Source organism: Peromyscus maniculatus, chromosome 9 (genome assembly GCF_049852395.1).
Source record: "Peromyscus maniculatus bairdii isolate BWxNUB_F1_BW_parent chromosome 9, HU_Pman_BW_mat_3.1, whole genome shotgun sequence".
Classification (NCBI taxonomy): domain Eukaryota; kingdom Metazoa; phylum Chordata; class Mammalia; order Rodentia; family Cricetidae; genus Peromyscus; species Peromyscus maniculatus.
Window position 1 is genome coordinate 73,081,922 of NC_134860.1, and position 26,752 is coordinate 73,108,673.

At 40.8% G+C, this 26,752-nt stretch overlaps 1 protein-coding gene across 13 annotated transcripts in view; it reads right to left on the reverse strand.

Moving 5' to 3' along the window:
* Positions 1–866: 866 nt before the first annotated feature.
* Positions 867–26,752, reverse strand: part of Lrrc63 (leucine rich repeat containing 63) — a 35,159-nt gene continuing 9,273 nt past the window's right edge. For 11 of the 13 annotated variants that reach the window (XM_042285165.2, XM_042285162.2, XM_042285161.2 and 8 more), the window contains 4 exons: positions 19,602–19,738; positions 12,544–12,627; positions 3,359–3,598; positions 867–1,568 (listed from right to left, as the gene is read on the reverse strand). In XM_042285165.2, coding sequence (XP_042141099.2) covers positions 1,328–1,568; positions 3,359–3,598; positions 12,544–12,627; positions 19,602–19,738 — 702 coding nt within the window. In that variant the 3' untranslated portion in view covers positions 867–1,327. Of the gene's footprint in view, positions 1,569–3,358; positions 3,599–9,764; positions 10,212–12,543; positions 12,628–19,601; positions 19,739–26,752 lie in introns of those variants that run through there. The other 2 variants (XM_076545386.1, XM_076545385.1) reach the window with 1 other exon arrangement.

Consider the following 26,752-nt stretch of genomic DNA (forward strand, 5'->3'; position numbering starts at 1 on the left):
CTATGGAGAGACCAAAGAATGGAGGAATGGTTCTCAGAAGCTTAATGAAGAGAATGAGGAAGATGGCTGCTTCAGTTACTTTTCTATTGCTGTGATAAAACAGCATGGCCAAGGCAATTTATTTTAAAAAAGTGTTTAATTTGGCTTATGGTTCCATAGTTGGAATGAAGGCATGATACAGAAGCACCTGAGAGCTCACATCTCAAACAGTAGATGAGGCAGAAGTAGGAGGTAGAGAGCTTATAGGCATGGTATGTAGCTTTTGAAACTTCAAAGCCAGCCCTCAGTGACACACCTCCTCCAACAAGACCACACCTCCTAATCCTTCCCAAGCAGTTCACCAAATGGGGGAGGGGGAATAGGGGGAAGGGACCAAGTATCCAAACATATGAGTCTATGGGGCCATTCTTATTCAAACCACCACACCTCTCTTAAACAAAATAACTCTTAAACATTTTTTAAAAAATTAATTTCATGTGTCTGAGTATTTTGCCTGCATGTATCTATGTACACCACATGCATGTCTGGTGCTCTCAGAGGTCAGAAGAAGGCATCAGATCCCCTGGGATCAGAGTTATGTGGGTACTGGGAACTGAACCTGGGTCCTCTACATGAGCAAGAAGTGCTCTTAGTTGCTGAGCCATCTCTCCAGCTTTCAAAATGAACTCAAGTTCCACTTCAGGTGGATACTGTTTGACAGTGTCATTGTGTGAGTTCTGCTTTCTTGTTTGGCTATCATTGAAGGATATGGTAAACTCAGGACTGGCCCATGGAGTTAGTGTCAGCTTTGTGGGCTAAAGGCCAAGGTAACCACTGTAGATTGTACGAGCTTTCTAAGAGGCAGGGAAACCAATTTAAAAAAAAAATCGATTTGGAAATAATCTTTTATTCTCAGAAGAAAACCAATTGAGATGGTTGGCAATGGACAGGTTTTCACAGAAATGCACAAACTAACATTGGATACCTGGACACATAACTTTGCAGCCTCATGTGACAGAGTTCTCTGGGATGACTTCGAGCTGCTAGCCTGTTCACTGAATATGGGTTCGTGAAAAGACAAGATGGAAGATACAGCCCTTTTCGCAAATGTTTTGAACATTTTTTTTTTCTTACTGTAAACATGTTCTCCAGGAAATTCTCAAGATCCTCACTGAACTCCAAGGGCCTTTTCTAGTCCTTGAGTCACAATTCTGCAATGATTCCTAACAATCAGACTTTCATGAGGAGAAGGATCACAGAGAGAACTCAGTAGAGAAAGACCTGTAGGTCTCCACACGGAACCTGTGCTCTAAGAGATGAGTTACTTATATATAAATGTTTGTGGACTTTACAAATAAAATGATACATCGCTAACTCTCCCTTCTTTTATCCAGTCCATATTTAGAACTATTCTTCTACAAGGAAAACCTTCTAAAATAAAACTGCTTTCCCTGATCTCCACATAGCAGGAAGAACAGCAGACATAGAACATAATAGGAATCTGCGTTGCTCCAAACATATCACAGGACCGGATGATGCGAAGCCCTTCACCAAATTTGGGACCATGACACCAATCACACCTGGATGTGCTGAAAAGAAGAAACATCAAATGGATATTTTGAGCTTCTACTAAGGTAAAAATTAATGCTTGGTTTTTATTGAGCTTACATCTAGATAAGGTGCCTACTATTATGGTGATATTTTATTTGTACTTAAGTGTGATTTTATTTGTATGTTAATAAATAAAGTTGCCTGGGGGTCAGAGCTTCTGCAAGCCATAGCAGAAGCTTGGCGGTGGCGGCGCACGCCTTTAATCCCAGCACTTGGGAGGCAGAGCTAGGCAGATCTCTATGTGTTCAAGGATACAGCCAGCATGGAGACATATGCCTTTAATCTCAATACCAACCTTAGAAGACCTGGAGGTCTGTATAGACGGACAGTGACAAGAAGGTCATGTGGTTGGGTTTACAACCAATGAGAAGGCAGAACAGAAAGTCAACAAAAGGACAGACATACAGTAAGTAGGTCTCTTGCTGAGGGCAAGGACAGCAGTGGCAGTGAGGGTAACAAAGGGTTTTTAGCTCTTGGCTATTGCTCTGACCTCTGGGCAATTGGCTCTGTGTTTCTTATTTAATAAGACTGTTCATCTACACACTATTAAATCAAAATTTAAATCCTAGTACAGTGGAGCAACAGGTTAAATGTGTGCAAGGAACCTGTTTTCTAAAGCAAAAATATATGTGCACAGTGCATTATAATTGAAAAGTGAGCTGGGTGGTGGTGGCACATGCCTTTAATCCTAGCACTCGTGAGGCAGAGGCAGGCGGATCTCTGTGAGTTCGAGGCTAGCCTGGTCTACAAAGTGAGTTCCAGGAAAGGCGCAAAGCTACACAAAGAAACCCTGTCTCGAAAAAACAAAAAACAACAACAGAAAAAAAAAAACCCAAAAAACAAAAAGTGAAGCTGGGGGCCTCCTCTTCTGAGGTGCTTTGATTAAATCCAAGCCTTTCTGAATACTATGCAAGCACCCTATTACTGAGCCATATTCTCATATCATGGTGGGAGTCAGTAGCATTTATGGCCAAAAAGCAAAAGGAACTGGAACCCCACAGTTCCATTAAAGGGCATGCTCTCCTAGGACCTGTGACTCTTTCACTAGGCCCCACCTCTTAAGGGCTGTTAATCTCCCAGTAGCAGCACTTTGGGGATAAGGACTTTGGTACATGGTTCTCTGAGGAACAACCAAGATCAAAGCTATGCTATATTTGTCTTTATTGAGTCAACACTGGTCTTTTATACATACCTGGGAAACCGTTTTACTTGGACAAACTATAAATATTTGTACAATCCATAGTCCCAGCAGTGATGATAGTGATTTCTTTACTTACATAGTCAAATTAATTATATAACATCTGAGTGGACCCTAATGACCCTAGTCTTGGGATTAGGTAGCAAAGTGCTAATTGTTCATTGATTCTCAATGCAAGAGAGAGAGAGAGAGAGAGAGAGAGAGAGAGAGAGAGAGAGAGAGAGAGAGAGAGAAAGCCTTATCTACTCCTGGTATTTCTCATATCCTTTGTGACTAAACAATTTTGGAAATGAATCTCTTCTGTGTATCTAGTAATTCACAGAAGAGGTTTAAATAATGGATGCATTAGGTACTGTCCACCATCATTGAACTTCAGAAATAACTGGAGAACGTTATAAAATGGGACTGATTTAGAGTACTTTAGTATACTTTCAAAGCAAGAATGGGTAAAGGAAGAAGTGTGTGTGTGTGTGTGTGTGTGTGTGTGTGTGTGTGTGTGTGTGTGTGTGTGTGTGTTAGTAAAATACTTAGCAGTGTACTTTGATAAAAAGCATGTTTGAAATTACTCACCTTCTTAGACACTTTTGAACTTTCTTTGGGATGAAACCAGGAATTCTATGTAGATTATTTTTGACAATGAACCAAGAACAAATGTGACTTAGTGGTTGGGGGTCATTCCAGCAATAATCTATCCAAAAATTACTATTAGTGAATGTATTATCAAACTGGAGTTTGGTCAACTTAAGCTTTAAAATCCCAGGTGGAAAAGAAGTCATGTAATTCCCATCAACATTCAGCTTCTCAAGTGATCTGTACATAAGAGAAATTGTATTTTACAGAATAATCATGCAATTTTTTAATATTCATGCAAATTTCTGCATTGGCATTTTTGAAACCTAGCACCAAAACTGGTGGTAAAAAAAAGCATCTATTTTAATATTTTCTTAGAATCAAGAGAATTTCCTTATAAAACAACTGAACCAATCCATTATTATACAAAGAAGTGCATTTGTGTGAACAGGATAGTTGATGCATACATTGCGGGGGGTGGGGGGCGGTCGTCTTTGCAAACTGTCATTACTCTGGAAAAAGAAAAAGCCATAAATGCAGGAAGACTAAACAGTGTTACACCACAAAAACAGTGTAGTGACATACAGAAAAATGTTATTTTCAATGACAAACTGAACACCAATGTATGTTTTTCATTAATGCCCAATAAAAACAGTGAAATATGTAACCTCACCACATACTGTTACGTTATGCTTTCACTTCTTGGCAATTTGGTCCCCTTACTTTTCACTGTGTCAATTATTTCTAACAATCCTTTCCCTTTACTCAAAGAATGAACATGACTGATTTGTCTCATTGCCTCAGTGGTGTTTCCTGCAGTCATTTATCTCTTTTCTAATGATTGGTGAAAGCAGACATATGATAGATGATATTTTATTTGTATGTTAATAAATAAAGTTGCCTGGGGGTCAGAGCTAATAGCAAGCCATAGCAGAAGCTGAGCAGTGGTGGCACACAACTTTAATCCGATCACATGACAGGCAGATCTCTGTGTGTTTAAGGATGCAGCCAGCATGGAGACACACACCTTTAATCTCAATACCAACCACAGAAGACCTGGAGGTCTATATAGACAGACAGTGACGAAGAGGTCATGTGGTTAGGTTTACAACCAATAAGAAGGCAGAACAGAAAGTCAATAAAAAGACAGATACATAGGAAGTAGGTCTCTTTCTCAGGGGAAGGACGAGAGTGGCAGCAAAGGGTAAGAAAGGTGGTTTTAAGTCTCAGCTCTCAGCTACTGCTCTGACCTCCTGGGCTTTTAACTCTGCATTTGACTCTGTGTTTCTTGTTTAAAAAGACTGTCACATCTACACAGACAGGAAAGTTTCTGTAAACCAGAGACATACAAACAGCAACTCATTGTCAGAACACTCTACAGGCAAACAGGCCTCTGGGTGGTTGAGCAGGTGGGAGCTTCTGAACTCTCTTTGACAATCTAGTCTCACATACCCTTTCCCCCACATGAGGCTCTCTAATGGAACTCTTTCTGACAAAAGTAAAATATGATCAAAGTTTCAAACAAAGAGACTGGGCAACTCTTCAAATACAACTTGACTACTGTTCTTCTTGTGGTCAACTATATGTGAGGCAAACCCCAAGCTCCTATTTTGTCCTGAAAGACAGAATGGACACAATCATGTTCCCTCTACAGGCTACACAAACCTAGGGGTCAGTAACAGAGTACTGCTATGACCTGAACATTTACATACTTCCTATATTCTTTATTAACATTATTTCATACAATATAGTTTGATCATGTTTCTTCCCCTACCCTAACTCTTCCCAGATCCCTCTACCTCCCTACCCACCCATCTTTATCTCTCTTTCTCTTTAAACACACACACACGCGCACACGCACACGCACACGCACACACACACAAATTAAAAAAACACTACAAAGACAAAAGACAAAAATGCCAAAACAAAACAAAAAAAAGTCCACACACACACAAAACAAAAAACTACACAAATAACAACAACAAACATGGAGTTCATTTGTTGATGGCTAACTAATCATAGGCATGGAGCCTGCCCTGGGGTGTGGTTACTATATCCAATGAGATTCCATGGGTAAAACTTTTTTTCCCCCTTTACCATCATGTATCAGTTGCAAATATTATTGGTTAGGAATGAAATACTACCATCCACATCGCCCTCTTGGTGCTGGGACCATGTCTGGCTAGAACCTGTGCAGGCCTTCTGCATGCAGCCAGTTTCTGTGGGTTCATATGTGCATCAGTCCTGCCATTTCTGGAAGATACTGTGTCCTTGGAGTCATCCAGCATCTCTGGGTCTTACAATCTTTCTACCTCCTCTTCTGCATAGATCCCTAAACTTTGAGGGGTAGAGTCTTATGAAGACATCCCATTTGAGACTTAGTGGCTCCAAAGTCTCTCACTCTCTGCACATTGTATAGTTTTGGATCTCTGTGTTAGTTCCCATCTACTGCAAGAAGTTTCTCTGTTAATGGCTGAGCAAGGCACTGATCTTTCTCTATCCAGAATGTCATCATGAGTCATTTTATTGCTATGTTCCTTTAGCAAAATAGTGGTATTTGGTTTTACCTAGGTCCATAGCCTATGGACTATCTAGTCTCAGGCTCTTGGTCAGTTTAACATCAGGTATGGGTTTCATTTCATGGAGTAGACCTTAAAATCAACTGGAAAGTGGTTGGTTACTCCCATAACCATCATTATGCCAGTACATCTTGCAGACAGGTCACTGTTGTAGGTTCACAGTGTTTGTAGTAGGTGGATGGTTACTTTTCTCCTCTGGTAGCATGTGAACCTTCCAGCACCATGAATCCTAGTCAGTAGGGATGAAGCTTCTAGTTAGGAACTAGCTTGACTTCTCCATGATCCATGAAATAAATAAGCATGGTCTTCAACAATAGGCCCTTACCATAAGGTTGTGGAAAGCAACCAATAACCATGGCAATAACCTATGATGTTTGGGGAGGTTTCAACCCTTTGGCTGATGACTCAACAAGATGTAACCTATTCCTGGCATCGGTTATTTCAATTGGTGAAAAAGATGTCTAGGGGCCATTGTCTCCCCCATTATTTGATGACTCCATTTAGATTCCTTCTATATATGTCTATATTTTAGGAAGCTTCTACAGTAGTAAATTTCTATATGTTTTTTCAAATGAAAAAGTGTTGGTTGTCCCTCCATGTATTTCCTTCATTACCCTTTTCATCCATCCACCTTCCTATTTAATCCTCCTAGTTTCCCATTTACCTCTCCAGAACATTATATTCTATTTTCCCTCTCATGGGAGATCCTCTGCTTCCAACTAGTTCCTTACTAGGCGCCTAGCCTCTGTGATTATTTAGATTTTAGCACACATATTGAAAGCTTAAGAGCTAACATCCACATATGAGAAAACAACTTAAATACAATGTTTGTCTTTTGGGCTCTGGGCTACCCCATTCGGGATGATTTTTTTTTCTAACTCTATCCATTTACCTGAAAATTTCATCATTTCATTTTTCTTAACAGCCAAATAATACCCCATTGTTGTAAATGTGTCACATTTTCATTATGCATTCATCAGTTGATGGATATTTAGGCTTTTTCCCAGTTCATGGGTACTATGAATACAACAGCAATGGATGTAGATAAGCAGGGATCAGCGGTAGGATGGAGAGTCCTCTGGGTACACGCTCAAGAGTGTTTTTGTTTGTTTGTTTGTTTGTTTGTTTGGCTCTTGAGCTTTAGGTATTGATTCCTGGCTTCCTGAGGAAACCCCACATTGATTTCCACAGTGGGTGTATCAGACGTGCACGGCCACCAGCGATGAGTAACAGTTTCACGTTCCCCACCAGCAGGTGCTCTCCTTTGTTTGATTGATCTTGGCCTTTCTGACTAGTGCAAAATGAAATCTCAAAGTAGTTTTAATTTGCACTTCCCTGATGACTAAGGATGGTGAACGTTATTTCAGAGTTTCTCAATCATTTGTGTTTCATCTTTTGCAAAGTCCCTGTTCAGTTCTGTCCCACATTTTGTAATTGGTTTGTTTTCTTGATGTTCAGGTTTGCTTGTTTTAATATTTCAAGTATTCTAGACATTAGCCCTCTATAAGAGGTATAATTGGTAAAGATGTTTTCCTATCCTATAGGCTTCAACTCAAGCCCATGACCAAAAACCAAGGTGGGGAGGAAAGAGTTTGCTTGCCTTACACTTCCACATCGCAGTTCACCATCGAAGAAAGTCAAGACAAGAAGCTCTCAAGCAGGACAGGAATCTGGAGGCAGGAGCTGATACAGAGGCCATGGAGGGGTGCTGCTTCCTGGCTTGCTCCCCACCACTTGCTCAGCCTGCTTTCTTTCTTTCTTTTTTATTTAATTTTTTTTTCATTTTACATACCAACTACAGTTCCTCCTCCCTCCCCTCCTTCCATTCACTCCCCACTTCCCCCTTCCCCTGCCCCCAACATCCACTTCTCAGAGAGGGTAAGGCCTCCCACGGGGAGTCAACAAAGGCTGGCATATCAAGTTGAGAAAGGACCAAGCCCCTTCCCCCTGTATCAAGCATCCCTCCATTGAGAATGGGCTCCAAAATGCCAGTTCACACACTAGGGATAAAACCTAGTCCCACTGCCAGGGGCCCCACAAACTGCCCAAGCTACACGACTGTCACCCACATTCAGAGGGCCTAGTTTGGTCCCATGCAGGTTCCCCAGCTATCAGCCCAGAGTCAATGAGCTCCAACTAGCTCAGGTCATCAACCTGCTTTCTTATAGAAGCCAGGACCACCAGCCCAGGGATGGTACCACCCACGATGACCTGGACCTGCCTCCAACAATAAGTAATTGAGAAAATGCCTTAGAGCTAGATCTTATGTAGGCATTTTATCGGTTGTGGTTCCCTTCTTTCAGGTAATGCTAGCATATGTCAAGTTGACACAAAACCATCCAATCCAGGTTATGTGTGTCTATGTTGCAGTCTTTGATTTGGAATGGAGTTTGGAGCAAGAAGATAAATACAGATCTATTTTCAGTCTTTTATACACAGCCATCCAGTTTCACAGGCAACATTCGTTGAAGATGCTCTCTTTTCCCCATTGTATATTGTTGTTTCTTTGTTCCTTTTGGTGGATTTTTCTCATAATGACTATGTAGTGTCCTTCCTTACGTTTTCTGATTAGTTTGTCTCATATCTATTCTGTCATGTATTAAAATATCTACACTAGCTTGCTTCTTCGGTCCATTTGTTTGAAATACCTTTTTCCATCCTTTTACCCAGAGTTGCTGTCTATTCTTCAAGGTGAGGTGTACTTTTTGGATGCAGAAAGATGGATCCTGTTTTCTAATCCAATCTGTTGGTGTCTTTTTATTGGGGGATTGAGAGCACTAACACTGAGAATTATTAATGAGCAGTATTCATTGATTCTTGTTATTTTGTTGTTGTGGTATGGGTATAGTTCCAACTTTTCTGATTTACTGTTCTTGGATTACTCATTCCTTGTGTCCTAGGTATAGTTAACCTCTTCAGACGAAAGTTTTCCTTCTAGAGTTTTCTGTGGAACTGGATTCATGGATAGAAATTGCTTCAATTTGGTTTTATCATGGATGTTTCTCTTTCTGTTGTTGTGATTGATGGCTCTGACAGCTCTAACAGTCTGGGCTGCCATCTATGGGCTCTCCAAGTTTTGTAGAACATGCACCCTGGTCCTTAGGGCTTTCAGAATCTCCACTGAAAAGTTGGGTGTTATTCTAATGGGCCTGCCTTTATATGTGACTTCTTGGGTTTTTCCCTTGAAGCTTTTGATATCCTTTTTTGGGGTTTTCTATTCTGTACATTTAGTGTTTTGATTATTGCATGTTATGGGGAATTTCTTTTCTGATCCTGTCTATCTGGTGTTCTGTAGGCTTCTTGTACTTTGATAGGCACGTCGTCGTCTTCTTTTTAGATTGGCGGGGATTTTCTTCTATGATTTGTTTAAAAATATTTTCTGTGCCTCTGACTTAGGTTTCTTCTTCTTTCTCTATACCAATTACTCATAGATTTGGTCTTTTCATAGTTTCCCAGATTTCCAGGATATTTTATGCCTGAATGTGGCTGCTTTTTGCCCTTGTCCAAAGAGTCTCCCTGAGGCTAAAGTGAAGAGTTTTGGATTAATTCTATTGGCAGAGGAAATCTCAAAACATCCTAGTATAGACTCTGTTTGTGTGGTTATTAGAGTTAACTCTAATGAAGACTTGAAAAACTAAGCAGATAAAATTACAAAATGTGCAGATTGAGTAAAGGGGCACCAGGAAGTGGAATAGAGCTAAATCTTTTGTTCAAGGAAATGAACAGATTAAGAAATGGAATGAAGGTAGTAGTGACCTCAGGACAAGATCCCACCCAGATAAGTTTCCAATAAGTAAAAAAGAATTAAAGAAAACACTGGAGCTGAGTATGGTGGTGCACACCTTTAATCCCAGCACCCAGAAGGCAGAGGTGGGCAGGTCTCTGAGTTTGAGGCCAGCTTGGTCTACAGAGCGAGTTCCAGGACAGCCAAGCGTAGGCAGTGAAAGAAACCATGAAAAACAGAAAACTTGGGAAGGTGACATTAAACAAGGGGGTCATGTTCCAGCCCTAGCAAGCAGCAGAACTTGGCAGCTTCAGCCATATGGTTCTGGCTTTAAGGATAGAAGAAAAGGGTTATAGAATTTGCTTTAGCCAGTAAGGAAAGCTGCTGAGGCCAGGCATTTGTCAGGGGTATCCCTGAATGGATGCCTAGAAAGGCCATTGTGTGAAGCTGTGAAGTTGAAGCCTGAATTGCCTTGGGGACCCCAAGATGTTAGAGATGCCAGAATCATGGGATATCTGCTAGGAGAACTGCTAACATGGAGTAGAACCACCTAAAGAGAAAGAAGTGTGTTTCAGTCAATAAAGCTGAAAGGAGGTTGGAGCTATAAAGAGCATTTTGACATCAGACATGGAGATGCAGAGTCTGGAGTTTGCCCAGCTGGTTTTCAGTCTTGCTTTGGTCTAGTATTTCCTCACTATGCTCCCTTCCCTGTGTTTTGGAATGGTAATGTATATCTGTGCCATTATATGTTGAAAGTATGTGATCTGTTTTTTGATTTTGATCTTTTGGGGGATTATAGTTAAGAGATTTCATGAATCTCAGAAGAGACTTTGAACTTTGGGCTTTTAAACATTGTTGAGACTGTGATAGACTATGGGGACTTTTGAAGTTGGAATGAATGCATTTTCACATTATGATGTGGCTACAAGCCTTAGAGGGCCAGGAGTGGAATGTGGTGGTTTGAAAGAAAATGGCCCCCAAAGGGAGTGGCACTATTAGGAGTTGTGGCTTTGTTGGAGTGGGTGTGGCCATGTTGGAGGAAGTGTGTCACTGTGGAGGTGGGTTTTGAGACTCATTATGTTCAAGCCACGCCCAGTGAAGAATGACCACTTTGTGTTGCCTGTGAGTCAAGATGTAGAACTCTCAGCTCCTTCTCCAGCCTTGTCTGCCTGCATCTGCCTTGCTTCCTGCCATGACAATAATGGACTAAACCTCTGAACTGTAAGTCAATCCCAATTAAATATTTTCCTTTATAAGAGTTGCTGTGGTCATGGTGTCTCTTCACAGCAATAGAGACCATGACTAAGACAAGTAAATACACAGAAAAATGAACTCTATCTATCATAACAACAACAAATAGGCCAGATTCTCCTAGTAAAATATAAAGATTACTACATAAGACTTAAAAATTTTGGTAGAAACAGTAGATAACCTGAGGAAGCCATTTTCTTGTTTTGCTGAAGATATGATTGTGTCCTAAGGAAACCAATTAGGCAGGGAGAACTCATAATGGAATTTGGTTATACAGCTTGATTTTTTTAATTTAGTTTAAAACAGTACATCTTTTCTATTTTGTATCTACCTTAACCAGTGAATAATGGAAAGAATAGAAATATTATGTATGGAAACACAGTTTGAAATACTTGGAGACAGTTATTATGAAAATTCTGAAGTGAGTCATAATTTCTTATGAGGGACATAAAGATTGGAGAGGCTAAAGAGACAGTTCAGTGGCTAAGAGCACCTACCTTAGCTCTGGCTAAGGACTGAGTTTCAATCCCAGCACCCACATCAGCTGGCTTACAACTGCCTGTAACTCCAACTTTAGGGAATTCAGTGCCTCTGGCCTCTCCAGGCACCTGCCCTCACATGCACACAATCTCATACATACAGATATGTAATTTAAAATAAAATCTTTTAAAATATTTGAAAGATAAAGAACATATGTTTTAGATTTTATTTTTATCATTTATATTTGTGTGTGTGTGTGTGTGTGTGTGTGTGTGTGTGCATGTTTGTATGTGTGTGTACATGTGTGCAGTGCCCTTGGAGGCCAGAAGAGGGCATCTGATCCTGGAGCTGGAGTTTCAGGGGGTTGTGAGCCGCCCAGTATTTGTGTTTGGAACTGAACTTGAGAAAACAGTAAATGCTCTTAACCACTGTGCCATGTCTCTAGCACTGATAATACGTTTTAAAATAGAAAGTAAACACTGTCAACAAAAATTTTACATAACTCCAAACAACTGCAATTAAATTGTCAAGTTTGTGCTTGTGTGTGCTGAAAGAGGGAAAGGCAATTATATAAATCAATCTTAAAGGTAAATAATTTTGACACTGAAAAATATTTTCCCTATTAGTCATTATTGTCATAATAAAAATAAGCACAGAGCCAGGCATGGTGGCACATTGCTTTAATCCCAGAAGTTTGGAAGCAGAGACAGGCGGATCTCTGTGAGCTGGAGGCCAGCCTGGTCTACAGTGAGTTCCAGATCAGCAAGGGCTGCATAGTCAGTTCTTGTCTCAAAAACAAAAAATAGGACATGGATGAATTCAGGACTTTTATTTATTTGTAAAAGAATTTGACCATATATATATTATATAAACACATGTATATATTGAATACATATTATATATATGTATAAATTGAAATGTATAAGAGCTATATATACCCACAACAAAAAGTTGACAAAAATAGTTTGTTATTCTATTAAAAGATCACCATATTTTACTTTAAAAAAATCATTGGGAATGTATTTTGCAGACACTATACACTAGATTATTCTGTGACTAAAACAAAAAGACTAAGTTCTTCATCACTATCATTACCAAAACATTCTTAGTGGGGCAGATAATTTTCTGTGTATCTACTACTTTGCAAATACCTGAGTTTCCGGATTTCATTTGGAATATTATGAATTTCATTGTAGGAAACATCAAGTTCCTCAAGATAATACAGGCAAAATAACCTTAAATAGAAAGAATAGTTAGTTGTAGTAATGACTATGCCTTGTCACCGGGAATTAAAACATCTAGAAATTAAACATTTTCCTAAGATGCTGAGAGTTACTTTGACTTCTTTTCATTATGGGTAGTATACACTCCATGAACACCTCTAAACATGATTCCTCTGTCCATGAAGATTGCTTGGAGACATTGGAGTGGGAAAAGCCTCACTTAACAAAAGACAGCTAAGAGTTTTTTGTCATCTGATGGTTTTTCTTGGTTTCCATGTTAGTTTCCTGCCTGACATCTGGCTAGCCAGAAGTAGCAGAACTCCAGCTGCGGGAGGAATGAGGTCCTTCTGGAGGCTTCCCTCTCCTAGCTCCCCAGGGTTACCTTCCCTGGCTTATGGCAGCATTTGTCTCTGACTTCACAGGGTCTTCTTCCAATGACACAGGCTATATAGGGCCCACCCTTATTCAGAATGACCCCATTTAATTTGAAAGAAAAATTCATTTACATATTATAATTTAAAATAAGGTCACATTCTGAGATTTTATGTGGATCTGGGCTTTGGAGGGACTTGGCTCAACCCAACTGTATGAAGACTTTCCTAGTGAAACACCCTTGACTTTTTTGTCCCATCAAGTTAAGTGCCCAAAGTAAGAACTGAAGGATGGAATGGCTCTATAGCACACAACTATAGCACCATGAGTCTGTCTCCTGGGGGACACAAACAGAAATCATTTCTTAAAGACGGGAATTGAACAGCTAAGTATGATACTGATCACTGTCCCTGGTAACCCCCTCCCCATTTTATATGTACTGTTCTCAAAAGCTGCCTCTTCGTACATAAATGACCTGAAATATTACTTGCATGGTCTTTTAGCTAAAGCATTATGAACACAGGATTTTACTAACTTCCCACTATTCCAGCATGGGAGATGGAGATCTTCATGATCCTGCCCTAGATTACTTTCGTAGCTTACCTGTCACTTCCCATCCCATACTTCCCTGCAATGCACCATTTATTTGCTACAAGTATCTAAATCCCACGCAGCATCTGCCCAAACTTGACTCTGGTCTTTGTCTTCTCATGTTTGAAATCTTAACCCAGATGTTGTCCCTGCACAGTGCGCTTTCCAAATCTTTTCAACTGGAGGAACTGACACTTCTGTGTGTCCATTCACCTCACTTGGCCCCTGTCCCATTGCACAACTATGAGGATCTGGAGACCAGGAATTCCACCTTCTACTTCTATCTATCCAATGTCTCACTGAGTAAATCAGAAATGAATGAACCCCAGTTAATCTAAATTCTTTCTCTGAGAAACTGGTGACATTGATTAGGGAATGTAAGGTAACCCTTGTCAATTCAGTGGTCAGCCCCAATTTCTTTTTCATCTCTGTAAATAAAATGTTGATGCTATCTGCTCTGTTTTTTCAACTCAAGATCATATTTTGCTTCTTTGCCTCAGGGATTTCCTCTCTGCCTCGCTTCCAGTGGATCACAGTTCATCCCCTTCAAACTTCCTTCCCCTCAATTATCCCAACATCCCAGCCACCAACTCTAGGTTGCACTCCCTGGAAACCCACAAGCTAGTCTGGTCAGGAAGCAGGGAGGCTGACTACAGATCTTCACTCTCCCTCTGATCCTCCAAATCCAACCTCCCAGTCTCATTCCCAGCTCTGTAGAAGACCATCTGTTGTGACCTTTCCTCACTCTCTGACTCCATTCCCAGGGAACTAAGCAAATCCTGGTAGAGTACCCTGCTTTTTTTCCCCTGCTGTGGACCTCCCCAGCCCATCCCCATTTATAAGTGTCAGCTCCCAATTCCTAGAAACAGATTTTACCTGGAACCCCCAGTGGCCACATCCATCAGGATCCCAGCAGAATTTCCTACCAGGCAACACATAGCCACCACACTCTCCTAAGAGCCAGAGAGGGCAACAGAAACCAAGGGTGGTGGGAAAGACAAGACCAGGTACCAGCACCTAGAGTTACAATCTTCACAAGCCCCAAAGTCTAGATGTCAGTATAAAAAACACAATTAGTAACAGCCAGAACAATCTGTCTCCATCAGGCTCAGCAACCCTACCATAGCAGGCCCCGATTGTTGCAACACACATATTTTAAGGAAAAGTATTTAAAATAGCCTTTGAGAAGGAGAATGAATAAATATCTTTAAAAAAATCTATTAAAACACAAAGGATAGAAGGAAATGAATAAAACAGGTCAAGATCTGAACGTGAAAACAGAATCAATAAAGAAAACCTAAACTGAGGGAAATGTGGGGATGAAAATTTAGGGAACTCGAACAGGAACCTCAGAGGCAAGCATCACCAACAGAATACAAAAGATGGAAGAGATACTCTCAGGTGTTGAAGACACAATAGAAGAAATGAATACACTTGTTAAAGAAAATATTAAATCTAAAAAACATCCAGGAAACCTGGAATACTATGAAAAGATCAAATCTAAGAATAATAAGAATAGAGGAAGGAGAAGAAACGCCGATTAAAGACCTAGAAAATATTTTCAACAAAATCACAGAAGAAAAATTTCCTAACCTAAATGAGGAGGTGCCTATCAAAGTACATGAAGCATAAAGGATACTAAATACACTGAACCAGAAAATAAAGTCCCCTTGACACATAATAATCAAAACACTTGAACATACAGAACAAAGAGAATATTAAAAGCTGCAAGGGAAAAAGACCAAGTAATATGTAAGGGCAGACCTATTAGAAAAACACCTGACTTCTCAATGGAGACTCTAAAAGCCAGAAGGGCTTGAATAGATGTGCTGCAGACTCTAAGAGACCAAAGATGCTAGACCCAGACTACTATATCCAACAAAACTGTCAATCACAATAGATGGAGAAAGTAGGACATTCCATGATAAAACCAAATTTAAGTAATATCTGTCTACAAATCCTGTCCTACAGAAGGCTAGAAGGTAAACTCCAACCTAAAGAGTTAACCACAGTCGACAATCAGCAAACACTGCTCATCAATAGCTCTCAACATCAATGGTCTCAATTCCCCAATGATGTCTGCCTGCAAGATATGTTGGTGAAACAAAGACACAAAGCTTGTGGGAGTAACCAACCAATAACTGATTTGACTTAAGGCCTGCTCCAGGAGATGGAACCCATACCCAACACTACTTGGGTGACCAAGAACCTGAGACCAGATGGCCCAGGGACCTAGGGTAAAGACAAATACTACTGTTCTACTAAAAGAACATAGCAATAAAATGACTCCTAATGATATTCCTCTACTCATAGATCAGTATCTTGCTCAGCCACCATCAGAGAAGCTTCCTCCAGCTGCAGATGAGAACAAATACAGAGATCTACAGCCAGACAATATGCAGAGCATGAGAAACCCCAGAACACTCAGCCCTAAACAGGATGTCTCTATTACGTTGCTCCCCTCGGGGCTCAGGGAACCCAGCAGAAAAGGAGGGGGAAGGTAAGAGCCACAGGGAATGGAGGATATCGGTGAAACAAGACCTTGTAAATCAACATGAGTGAAGCTCACAGAGACTGAGCTGCTCGGGGCTGTACCATGTCTTTTGCATATATTACGGCTTCCAACGTAATGTTTTTATGAGATTCCTGAGTGAGTGAATGAGTGGGTCTCGCAGTTTCTTGTACATTATCTTGGGCTCTTTCCTTCTCTTTGTTTTGTCCAATTCCAATGTGTTCATTTTGTTTTATCTTATTATATTTTATTATTACCCTTTAGAAGCCTGTTTATAATGAGAGACGGAGAGGGAGTGTGTCCAAATGGGAGGGGAGGCGAGGAGGGCAAGGGAGGGGTACAGGGATGGGAAACCCTAATTAGGATACATAACACGAGAAAAAATTCTATTTTCAATAAAAGGGGTGGGGGGAGGACCTCCAAGATCTGGATGTTTTCTTTCATTGTAGAAATGTAGATCCAAAGAACAGGCTTTAGAAATAACTGGACGAACTTACAAGACAATTTATAAGATATTTTCCCTTGATTTTTGTAGTGTTCTTGAAATCAAGGGCACTTTGCCTGGCCTGAGTGACTTGCCAAAAATGCTCAGCATCTATGGTACAGAGCTGGCCTTGGGGAGTACTATGCCTTTTCAACGGTGGCACATGGGTCTCATGTAACTTGAAAGATCTAGCTAGGAATGGGAAAATACAGTGAAGGAGCCCCACCATGTTTTTAGAAAAACTTAGTCACCCAAGTAACATTAGTATATAAAAACCATAAGTAAAAATGTAAACAAGTCATAACAGAAAAGGACAATCTACTTCATTTTCTGAGACAGGGTCTCATGTAGCCCACGCTGGCCACAAACTCCCTTAGTGGCTCTTGCTCTGACCATTCAGCTTCCTTCTGACTGTTCTTCTCTGTTGTCCTCGACATCCTCCTCCTAGGAAAGGATCTCCTCACTGTCTTCCTGGATGCATCTGGCTGCCTTTGTATAGACCCAGTGTTCCCTTCACCCTGGTCTCTGTAAGTTCCTCTTAGCTACCTATCAGTGCATGATATGACGTTTCGGGATATTTTATTTCTGTGTATGTGCATGTGCATGTGGATGCCATGGGAGGCCAGAAGCGGGCCTATGGTTCCCTGGAGCTGGAGCTGCTGGAGCTGTGAACCACCCTATATGGGACATGGCACTGGAAGAGCACTATGTGCTCTTGAGCCTTTTCCCTGCCCCTATTCCGACTTTTCAACCCAGACACTTCTTTTCCTTATGTTTGCTGTGTCTTTACCGGTACGAGATACGGCGGCGTTCACGCCATTGCCCTAGCTCAGCTTCTCTTCCTCTCTTACCCTAACTACTCTGACGGTCCCCAGTTGGTCACCTAGAACTCTGTTCTCCCCCTCACATACCCATTCTTCACACTGGCCCACATGTGACCTAAAAGAGAGTTTGGCTCCACCACTGTCCCGTAGAAAAGCCCCACGATGGCCAGTCACTGTATGAAGTATTCATTCCTCACCTCACCCCACAAGGACCCATTTATCACTCCAGGATCGTTTCTCAACAGTTGGCTCTACCCTGTAGGTTGTAAAATTTAGCAAACAGTTTGTATTTCCTAACCTACATTATATACATGATGCTTTGGAACTCTGTTCATTCAAGAAACATCTATCCCATTCATGGAACGACCATCCTTTGCTTGACCCCTGAGATGGAGAGCCAACTCAAAAGCTGCAATGGTTATGTCTCCTCTCTTCCAGGGAGTGACTGAACCTGCAGCATGGGTTACACGTTATCCTTTCCTGTCCACAAAGCTTACAGTGGACATCTCCACAATTTTATGTTGCTAATTATATTTACTTGTCTGTCTTCCCGACAGGCCTGGAGCCCCAGCAGTGCATAGTGGGTGTCTATTAACATCTGCCAAAGCACAAGAATTGAAGTGTAATGTCCACCGGCCGCACATCTGTGTGACCGCTGCAGACAATAACAACCAAAGCAGGGAATGTATCTGGAGGCAGAGCCAACTCAAGCATGTTCTAGGCTTATTTGGGTCACTGCATTTTACTTGGTTGCAGGTAATGCTTCCTCAGCCTGCCACAAGGCATCACATCTCTTTGGTTAGGCAAGCGAGAGGTCTGACAATTCTTTCCTAAGGGGTTTCACTTAACAAACATTTCCATTTATGTAGGAGACTGCTCTGTATTTTCTTTGCTATCAACAAGATTGTCCTTCTACGTTTTTCATTTTGAGTGCAATATGCTGTTGATCTGTCTTTGATAAACACGAACATTCAATTATATTGAATAAAAATATAGCACTTTGTTTTGGAAATCTTAGTATGTTTAAAGCACCTGGAGCATTTTATTGTAACAGTTTATATAATTTGGCCAATGTATAACAATGAAAAAAGCTGACTCTTTAATTACAATTAAATTTTAGTTCCTTTAGGGACTGTCACATTTTCAGTGACAGGACTATTTAAAGTATATAATTATGATTACAGATTATCTGTTATGAATTCTTATTCAGGTTCTGTACATGTGTATATACCTAGCTATGTGTATTCACGTTTACATACACACACACAGGAACACATGCACACACCCTTAACTTACTACATTTAGTTTGCTAAACTCTTAATTGGAAAAAGTATCTTATTTTGGTTGAAGTTTTAGTTTAAAAATTTTCTTAGGAGGCCGGGCGGTGGTGGCGCACGCCTTTAATCCCAGCACTCGGGAGGCAGAGGCGGGCGGATCTCTGTGAGTTTGAGGCCAGCCTGGTCTCCAAAGCGAGTTCCAGGAAAATTTCTTAGGAGTTAAACTGTAGCTCATATGTGAGAGGTCCAGCTTTCTATACTCAAATGTCAGCATTTTTTCTTTTCTTTCTTTTTTCTTTTTCTTTTTTGTTTTTTTGAGACAGGGTTTCTCAGTGTAGCTTTTGGAGCCTGTCCTGGAACTTGCTCTGTAGCCCAGGCTGGACTCAAACCCACAGAGATCTGACTGGCTCTGCCTCCCGAGTGCTGGGATTAAAGGCGTGTGCCACCACTGCCTGGCAAATGTCAGCATTCTTATTAGAATGGAAAGGCTCTTAGCCATCATATAGCCCAATCTCCATAGGGTACAGACTAGAACACTGAGGTCCATAATAGTCACACTACTTTCTACAGATCCCCAGGTCATCATCCTCAGCTTTAAACCAAAATCTTAAGCTCCTAATTCTGAGTGCAGTGCTTTCCATATCCAAAGCACTGTCAGCAGGTAGGCAGAGGGATCTCACCTGAACTGCTGGTCTTTAGATGTGTATTTATTAGTGCTATACTAAGTGCCCTGTGGAACCGGGAGAATTATTTTTAATACCATACTAAAAAGTGAATCTGCTATTTGTAACAGAATGAGAATGTTTAATCAAAAGGCTTCTAGCTACTTTCAAAAGGGAAACTGAGACCTTACTAAACAATTTATAACTAAATAAAATAAATACAAATAATTTCCTTCTGTGTGCACCTCAGACGATCAACCTTACCCCAAAGGAAGTTCTCTAATAAGATTAAAGGCAATGGAGAAAATCCTAAGTAATTTCAACTGTTGGATTTCAGAAGGAATTTCTCTGATAGGATTATTTCTCAGTTTCAGTACTTGTAGATTTTTAAGACAAAATATCTAGGGGATAGAAAAGAAAAACAAATGTTAATTGAATGAAAAGTCTACAAACTCTCAGGTGTGTAATTCCGTAAATGCTTTAAACCAATACAGTAAGATCAGTATAGAAGAACATGTTGGCTCATGGCGTGTGTCTCAGTAAACACTTCTAGAACAAAGAGCAAAGCAGGGTTAACACTGGGTGCTGAGTAAGGGGGAGTCAGGACACCTGAGTCATGAAGGAGGCTTTGATAAAGCTCTGGTTTTCTAATTTCAACTGCCATCATTGTTCCTTTTAAAGAATGGTTTTTATTAATTCTTTGAGGATTTCGTACAATGAGTTTTTATCACGTTCACCTTCCTTCTCCAGCTCCTCTCAGATCCGGCCCGCTCCCACCTCCCTACCCACGCACATGCCCCACCCCCACCCCCCAGACCCCAACCACTGAGTCCAGTTTATGTCGGACAACTATTCTGGGGTATGAAGACTCTGTGGAGTGTGATTGACCTACCTGGGGCCACACCATTAATGAGAATTACCTTTCCCTCAATTATCAAATACCGATTGCCTCAGCTAGGGGTGGGACTTTGTGCCCACCTCCCTTCTCCATGCTGGACTTTTGTTTGGCTTGGGTTTGCACAGGTCTTATGCATGCTTTCGGGATTTCCGTGAGGTCCCCTGTGCATCTGCGCTGCTCTTGCTGGAAAACACTTCTCCCGAGAAGCCATCCACCACCTCCAGCTCTTACAAGCTTCCTGACCCCGTCTTCTACATAGACTTCTGAGCCTTAGGGTGAGAGGTGCAATAAGCATCCCTCATTTAGGGCTGAGCACTTCTGAGTCTCTTACCCTCTCTGCACATGACCAGTTGAGAGTCTCTGCATCAATTGCCATGTATTTTGCAAGAAGAATCTCCTCTGATGAGAGCTGAATGATGTAGTGACCTGAGTTCCAGCTCAGACTCCCTGTGGTCCTGGTAGGTAGGATGGCTGATAGGGCCTGGTTTTTCTTTCGGGAGTGTGTGAATGTGTGGTAGAGAAGCCAATAAAAGTGCAATTGGTAGGCTGGGTGGTGGTAGCACACGCCTTTAATCCCAGCACTTGGGAGGCAGGGCCAGGCGGATCTCTGTGAGTTCGAGGCTAGCCTGGTCTACAGAGTGAGATCCAGGAAAGGCACCAAAACTACACAGAGAAACCCTGTCTTGAAAAACAAAACAAAACAAACAAAAAACAAACAAACAAAAATTGCAATTGGTAGCGAAAGTGAAGTTCCTTGGCTTCAGAATGGCCCTTCTAACTGTACAGGCTTTCACTGCAATGCATAGAGTTTCAGAGGCTTCCTTAAATTAGCTATGTGGTGTTTTAATTTATGAATTAATTGGAATAACATGAACTAAAAGAACAAAGCCCTCAAAACAAAAGGTTGGAGTTAACATGATGGTGTGCTGAGACAGTAAAACTACTGTGCTCATATGTCCCTGACTCAAGAATTATCCTTGGAGTGCTGTGGTGGTATTCTAATTGTACTGAAATGTGATTTTGATTGTATGTTAATAAATAAAGTTGCCCGGGGGGTCAGAGCTATTAGAGCCATAGACAGAGCGTGGCGGTGGTGGCACACACCTTTAATCCCATAGATCTCTGTGTGTTCAGGGATACAGCCAGCATTGGAGACATATGCCTTTAAGACCTGGGGGGGCTGTACATAGAGACAGTGACGAGGCAGTCACGTGTTTGGGTTTACAACCAATGAGAAGGCAGAATGACTATGAAACGACTTACACACTGGGAAATAGCTCTCTTTCGGGAAGCTGGGACACCGCAGGAGGAAGGGTGAGATTTTAGCTCTGAGCTCTGACCTCTCGGCTTTCTCTTTTACATTGGTTCTGTGTTTCTTATTTAATAAGACGGTTGGTTACATCTACAGAGTGCTGTCAAGAAGGCTCAGAGGTTAAGAGCACTTATTGCTGTTGAAGGGGACTGGAGTTCTGATCCTTGCCTCCAAGTTGGGTGGCTCACAACTGCCTGTAACTACACGGGATCCAGTGTCCTCTCCTGGCCTCCATGGGTACCCACATGCATGTTCACATGCACACACAGACACAGACACATGAACACACACTGTTGTGTGACAAGACTTCTCCTGGAGAGACAACACACACATCCCAGACAGGGAGCCTACAACAGACCCAAGTCTGGATACCACGGAAGTCCAGTGAGTTATATCGGGGGTCACTTACAGAAGTGGAAATGACTCAGAGACAGCTGTATCACCAACACCCACCCTAGCACAGGTGACAGCTCACAACGCTGGGAACCTGACACACACTGTACAACCTGTAAGCAGCTCAACAGGTTGGAGAGTGTCCTTTCCAAGTGATTCAGTTGGTCCAAACCTCTTCTGGCAGCTCAGTCAGCCTCTGCTTCTTCTAGGCAGCTGGGCTAGCTCAGAGCCTTCTTTTCAGCCTTGTTCCTCTGATGGTGACTCTCAGCATTCTTTGCTGTTTATTCTTGGGGAGGCGGGTAGTGAGGTATTGAATCTAGTTAGTTTCAGGGACTTCCTGAAGCTATTTTGAGTTTGCTTTGCTTTGTTTGTTTGTTTCTGGTTTAAGAGCTTCCCTGCAGGATGGAGTGTTTCAATCTGAGAAAAGTCCTACATTTTTATTAACTCATATTTTCATATAAGACCACCAGGCAAAGATGAGGGAGAAAGGAAGTATCTCCAGGATTCACCTTAGTCGGCTGTCACACTCAGGTTACTTCACTACAATCTCTTAAAAATTTCATGCCCATCAATTTTTTATATGAAAATGTAAAACTGAACTAATCTGTAGATTAATTTGAAACTATTATCATTTAAAAAATATCAAACCTTCAGACCAGTGAGCCTGGGATGTTTGTCCATCTATACACGTCTTATTTAATTTTTTTCTACTGAAATTTCAGTGTAGGTATGGTGCTTTGGTTGAAACTATTCCTAAATATTTCATTCTTATTCACGTGATTTTTAAATGAAACTGCTTTCTCAATTTTCTTATCAAGATTGTATATTGATGGCATATTAAAATGCAATTGACTTTTTTCTTTATTAACTTTAGACACTGCAACCTTTCAGAAAATACTTATACACTATAATTGTATTTTATTGTGTGTCTTATTATACTTATATCACCGGCAATTGGAGATGGTTTGAAATGAGAAATGCTTTCTCCTCTTCTATTTGTTGGTTTTGTGAAAGACTGGTTTAATTATTCATCATTAATTTGATATAATTCACCCATTAAATCATCTAGACTGAAATATTTCTTTGTGGGAAGTTTAAAATTATTGTTAAATCTCATTATAAATCATTCATATTTTCCAGTTTTAGTCTGCTTATATGTGTTTATAGAAATATATTCATTTCATCTAAGTTACTAAATTGGTTGAAATAGTTATTTAAAAATCTAAACTATTGCTGGGTGGTGGTAGTGCACATCTGTAATCCCAGCAATCAGGAAGCAGAGGCAGGTGGATATCTGTGAGTTCAAGGTCAGCCTGGTCTATAGAGCTAGTCCAGGACAGGCTCCAAAGCTACAGAGAAACCCTGTCTTGAAAATAAATAAATAAATAAATAAATAAATAAATAAATAAATAAATAAAATCTAAACTATTTCTTGGTGTTTCTGTAAAATCAATAGTGACCTTTCATTCTTGATTTTGGGAGCTTGAAACTTCTGTATTTGGGGGGGGGGGTCTTTCTATAGAATCCTTGTCATTTTGTTGATCTTTTCAAAGTAGTAACTCTTGCAATTTTTTGCTTTATATCTATTGATTTCCTGCTCTATAATTCCTATACTAATTTTTATTATTACCTTCCTTATTCTCTTTAAGGTTTAGTTCTTTTTTTAATGCCTTAAGTTGGAAGGTTATTTTGTTGCTATGAGATACTTCTTTCTTTTCTTTTCTTTATTTGTTTTCTTGTTTGTTTGTTTTTTGCTCTGTGCACCCCTGGCTGTCCTAGAAATCACTCTGTAGACCAGGCTGGCCTCGAACTCACAGAAATCCACCTGATTCTGCCTTCCAAGTGCTGGGATCAAAGGTGTACACCACCACCACCAGGTGAGATACTTGTTTCTTAAAACAGGTACTTACAGCTGTGTGTTTTCTCCTGAGCACTGTTCTAGATACATCAAATAAAGGTTGACCCCCTATTTTCACTATCATTCACCTTCAAAATTCTCTAATTTCCCCTTTGATTCTTCCTTGACTTCTTGTTTAAGAATTAGTTGCTTTGATTCTCTGGGGACTCGTGGCAGGGACCCAACTTAACTCTTTCCCACCGACCCTCTCAGCCTTCCTTTCTAACACATCTCCATCCCTTTTGTCAAATGCCAATCCCCAGAAACTCTTTCTACCAGGGATCCCCAATGGCCAAACTAGACTGGGAATCATGAAGACAATTTTCATTACCCTTCCTGTACTCCAATAAGATCCCTCTGGTCTTTCTCTAAGTCCTGTAATAGCCTGCTGGCAGGATCCCTCCTCCCCCATCTTCATTCCCTGGGGACTCTGCCTCTTGGTGAAAACCTAAGGTCTCCCTAGCTCTTCCCCAAGCTCCTCTCAGCATTACTTCTTAGTCTGTCTCCATTCTCTTCTGACACACACTGACCCACAAAGGCACTCCCTACCAGGGAACCCACAACCACCACACTTGCCTAGGATCCACAGATGGGAACAGCAACCCAAGAACAGAACACTCACCCAACAAAGACAAGACCAGATGGCAACACCAAAAAATACCTCAAGTACAACTCCAGATGCCTAGTCCCTGATATATAAACACAAACTTTAACAGCCAAGAAAATATGCCTTCACCAGAAGCCACAGCCAATATCAACCCAAATTGAGACAAACACAATGCATTTCCACTAAATCAGAAATAAGGCAGGGTTAGCCACTCTCTCCATATCTATTCAATATAGTACTTGAAGTCTCTTAGCTTGAAAAATAAGACAATTGAAGGACATCAAGGAATACAAATAGGAAAGTAAGAGGTCAAATGTCTTTATTTGCAGATGATATGGTTTTATGCATAAAAGACCCTAAGAACTCTACCAAGAAACTTCTACAACTGATAAACATTTTCAGTAAAGCAACAAGATACAAAATTAACACACAAAAATCAGTAGCTTTTCTACATACACATGACAAACAGACAGAAATCAGGAAATTAGTACCTTTCAAAATAGCCTCAAAAAATATCCTGGGATAACTCTAACCAAGCAAGTAAAAGATTTGTATGATAAAAACTTTAAGATGTTGAAGAAAGAAATTAAACATGACTACAGAAGATGGAAAGATCCAATGCTCACGGATTGGTAGATTAATTAATTAATATCATGAAGACTGCCATCCTACTGAAGGCAATCTACAGATTCAATTCAATCCCCATCAAAATTCCAACACCATTCTTCAGAGAAATTGAAAACAAATCCTCAACTTCATAGGGAAACACAAAAAAACCCAGGACAGTAAAACAATTCTGAATAATAAAAGAACTGTTGGAGGAATCACTGTCCCAGATTTCAAGTTGTACTACAGAGCTATACTAATGAAAATATCATGGTGATGGCGTAAAAACAGACACATTGACCAATGGAATTGAGTTGAATATCCTGACATGAGCCTACACACCTGTGGCCACCTGATTTTTGACAAAGAAACCATAAGAACACACTGGAGAAAAAGCAGCATCTTTAACAAATAAAGCTGGTCAAACTGAATGGCTGCAAACAGATCCGTGTCCATCACTCTGCACAGAACCCAACTCCAAATGGACATGGCAGGACTGATGCACATATGAACTCACAGAAACTGGCTGCATGCAGAAGGCCTGCACAGATTCTAGCCAGACAGGGTCTCAGTACCAAGATGTGAAAGTGAACACAGGCTTCCACCCTTAACCAAGAAGCTATCTGCAACTGATACCTGCTGGCAAAGGAAAAAATAGTTTTCTTCAAGGGAATTTCACTGGGTATATTAACCACACTTCGGGGTATGCCTCATTCCTAGGAGTACTTGGCCAACATAAAACAAACTCAGTGGTATTTTTGTTTTTGTTTTTGTTTTTCGAGACAGGGTTTCTCTTGTGTAGCTTTGCGCCTTTCCTGGAACTCACTTGGTAGCCCAGGCTGGCCTTGAACTCACAGAGATCCACCTGCCGCCACCACCGCCCGGCTTCAATGGTATTTTTGTAGACTTTTTTGTCTCATTTTTCTTTGGGCATTTTTTGTCTTATTGGTCCTTTGCTTGTATGTTTGGGTTTCCATTTTGTGGGGATTTTGTGCGTGTGTGTGTGTGTGTGTGTGTGTGTGTGTGTGTGTGTGTGTGTGTGTTTCACTTTTTAAAGACAGAGAGAAATAAGAACACAATTGAGTGTAACTTGCACTGCCCATATGGTCATGGTTATGAGGCCATGCACTGGAATGGGTTGACCTACCATTTGGCTTTTGGTATTTGGTTTTCTCTAGGTCCATAGAGGCCATACACTTAGAAGAGCACACTTGCCCCTCCCCCAGCAGTCATCAACTCTCAGACTGGAGTGGGGACTCCTGAGCCCCTCCCCAGTCCACACTAGAATGCTGACTGGCTTGATCTTGTACATTCTTGTGCAGGCAACTACAGCTGCTGAGAGTTCATGAGATGATCCTGTCATGTGCAGACAAAACTGGTTCACCCCAGTCTACCCAGACTAACTTGGCTTTTTAATTTTTCATTAGCACACATACAAGTTCATTTTAAATGTTACTAAAAGAAGAATAAATTATTTTTTATGCAACTTACAACCATGAGAACATATTTGAGACATAAAGCATTTGGGGCTTATGTCACTGAATTTCCAAAGAAAAATGTGCTACACTTTCTTCACTTCTAATAAGTAAGGCCTTTTTAGATGCAGTCCAACATGAATTTGTTTCATAATATCTTTAGGATATCATAAGATGTCTACTTTTATTTACAATAGCAAATTATAGCAATATAGATAAGGAAAAAA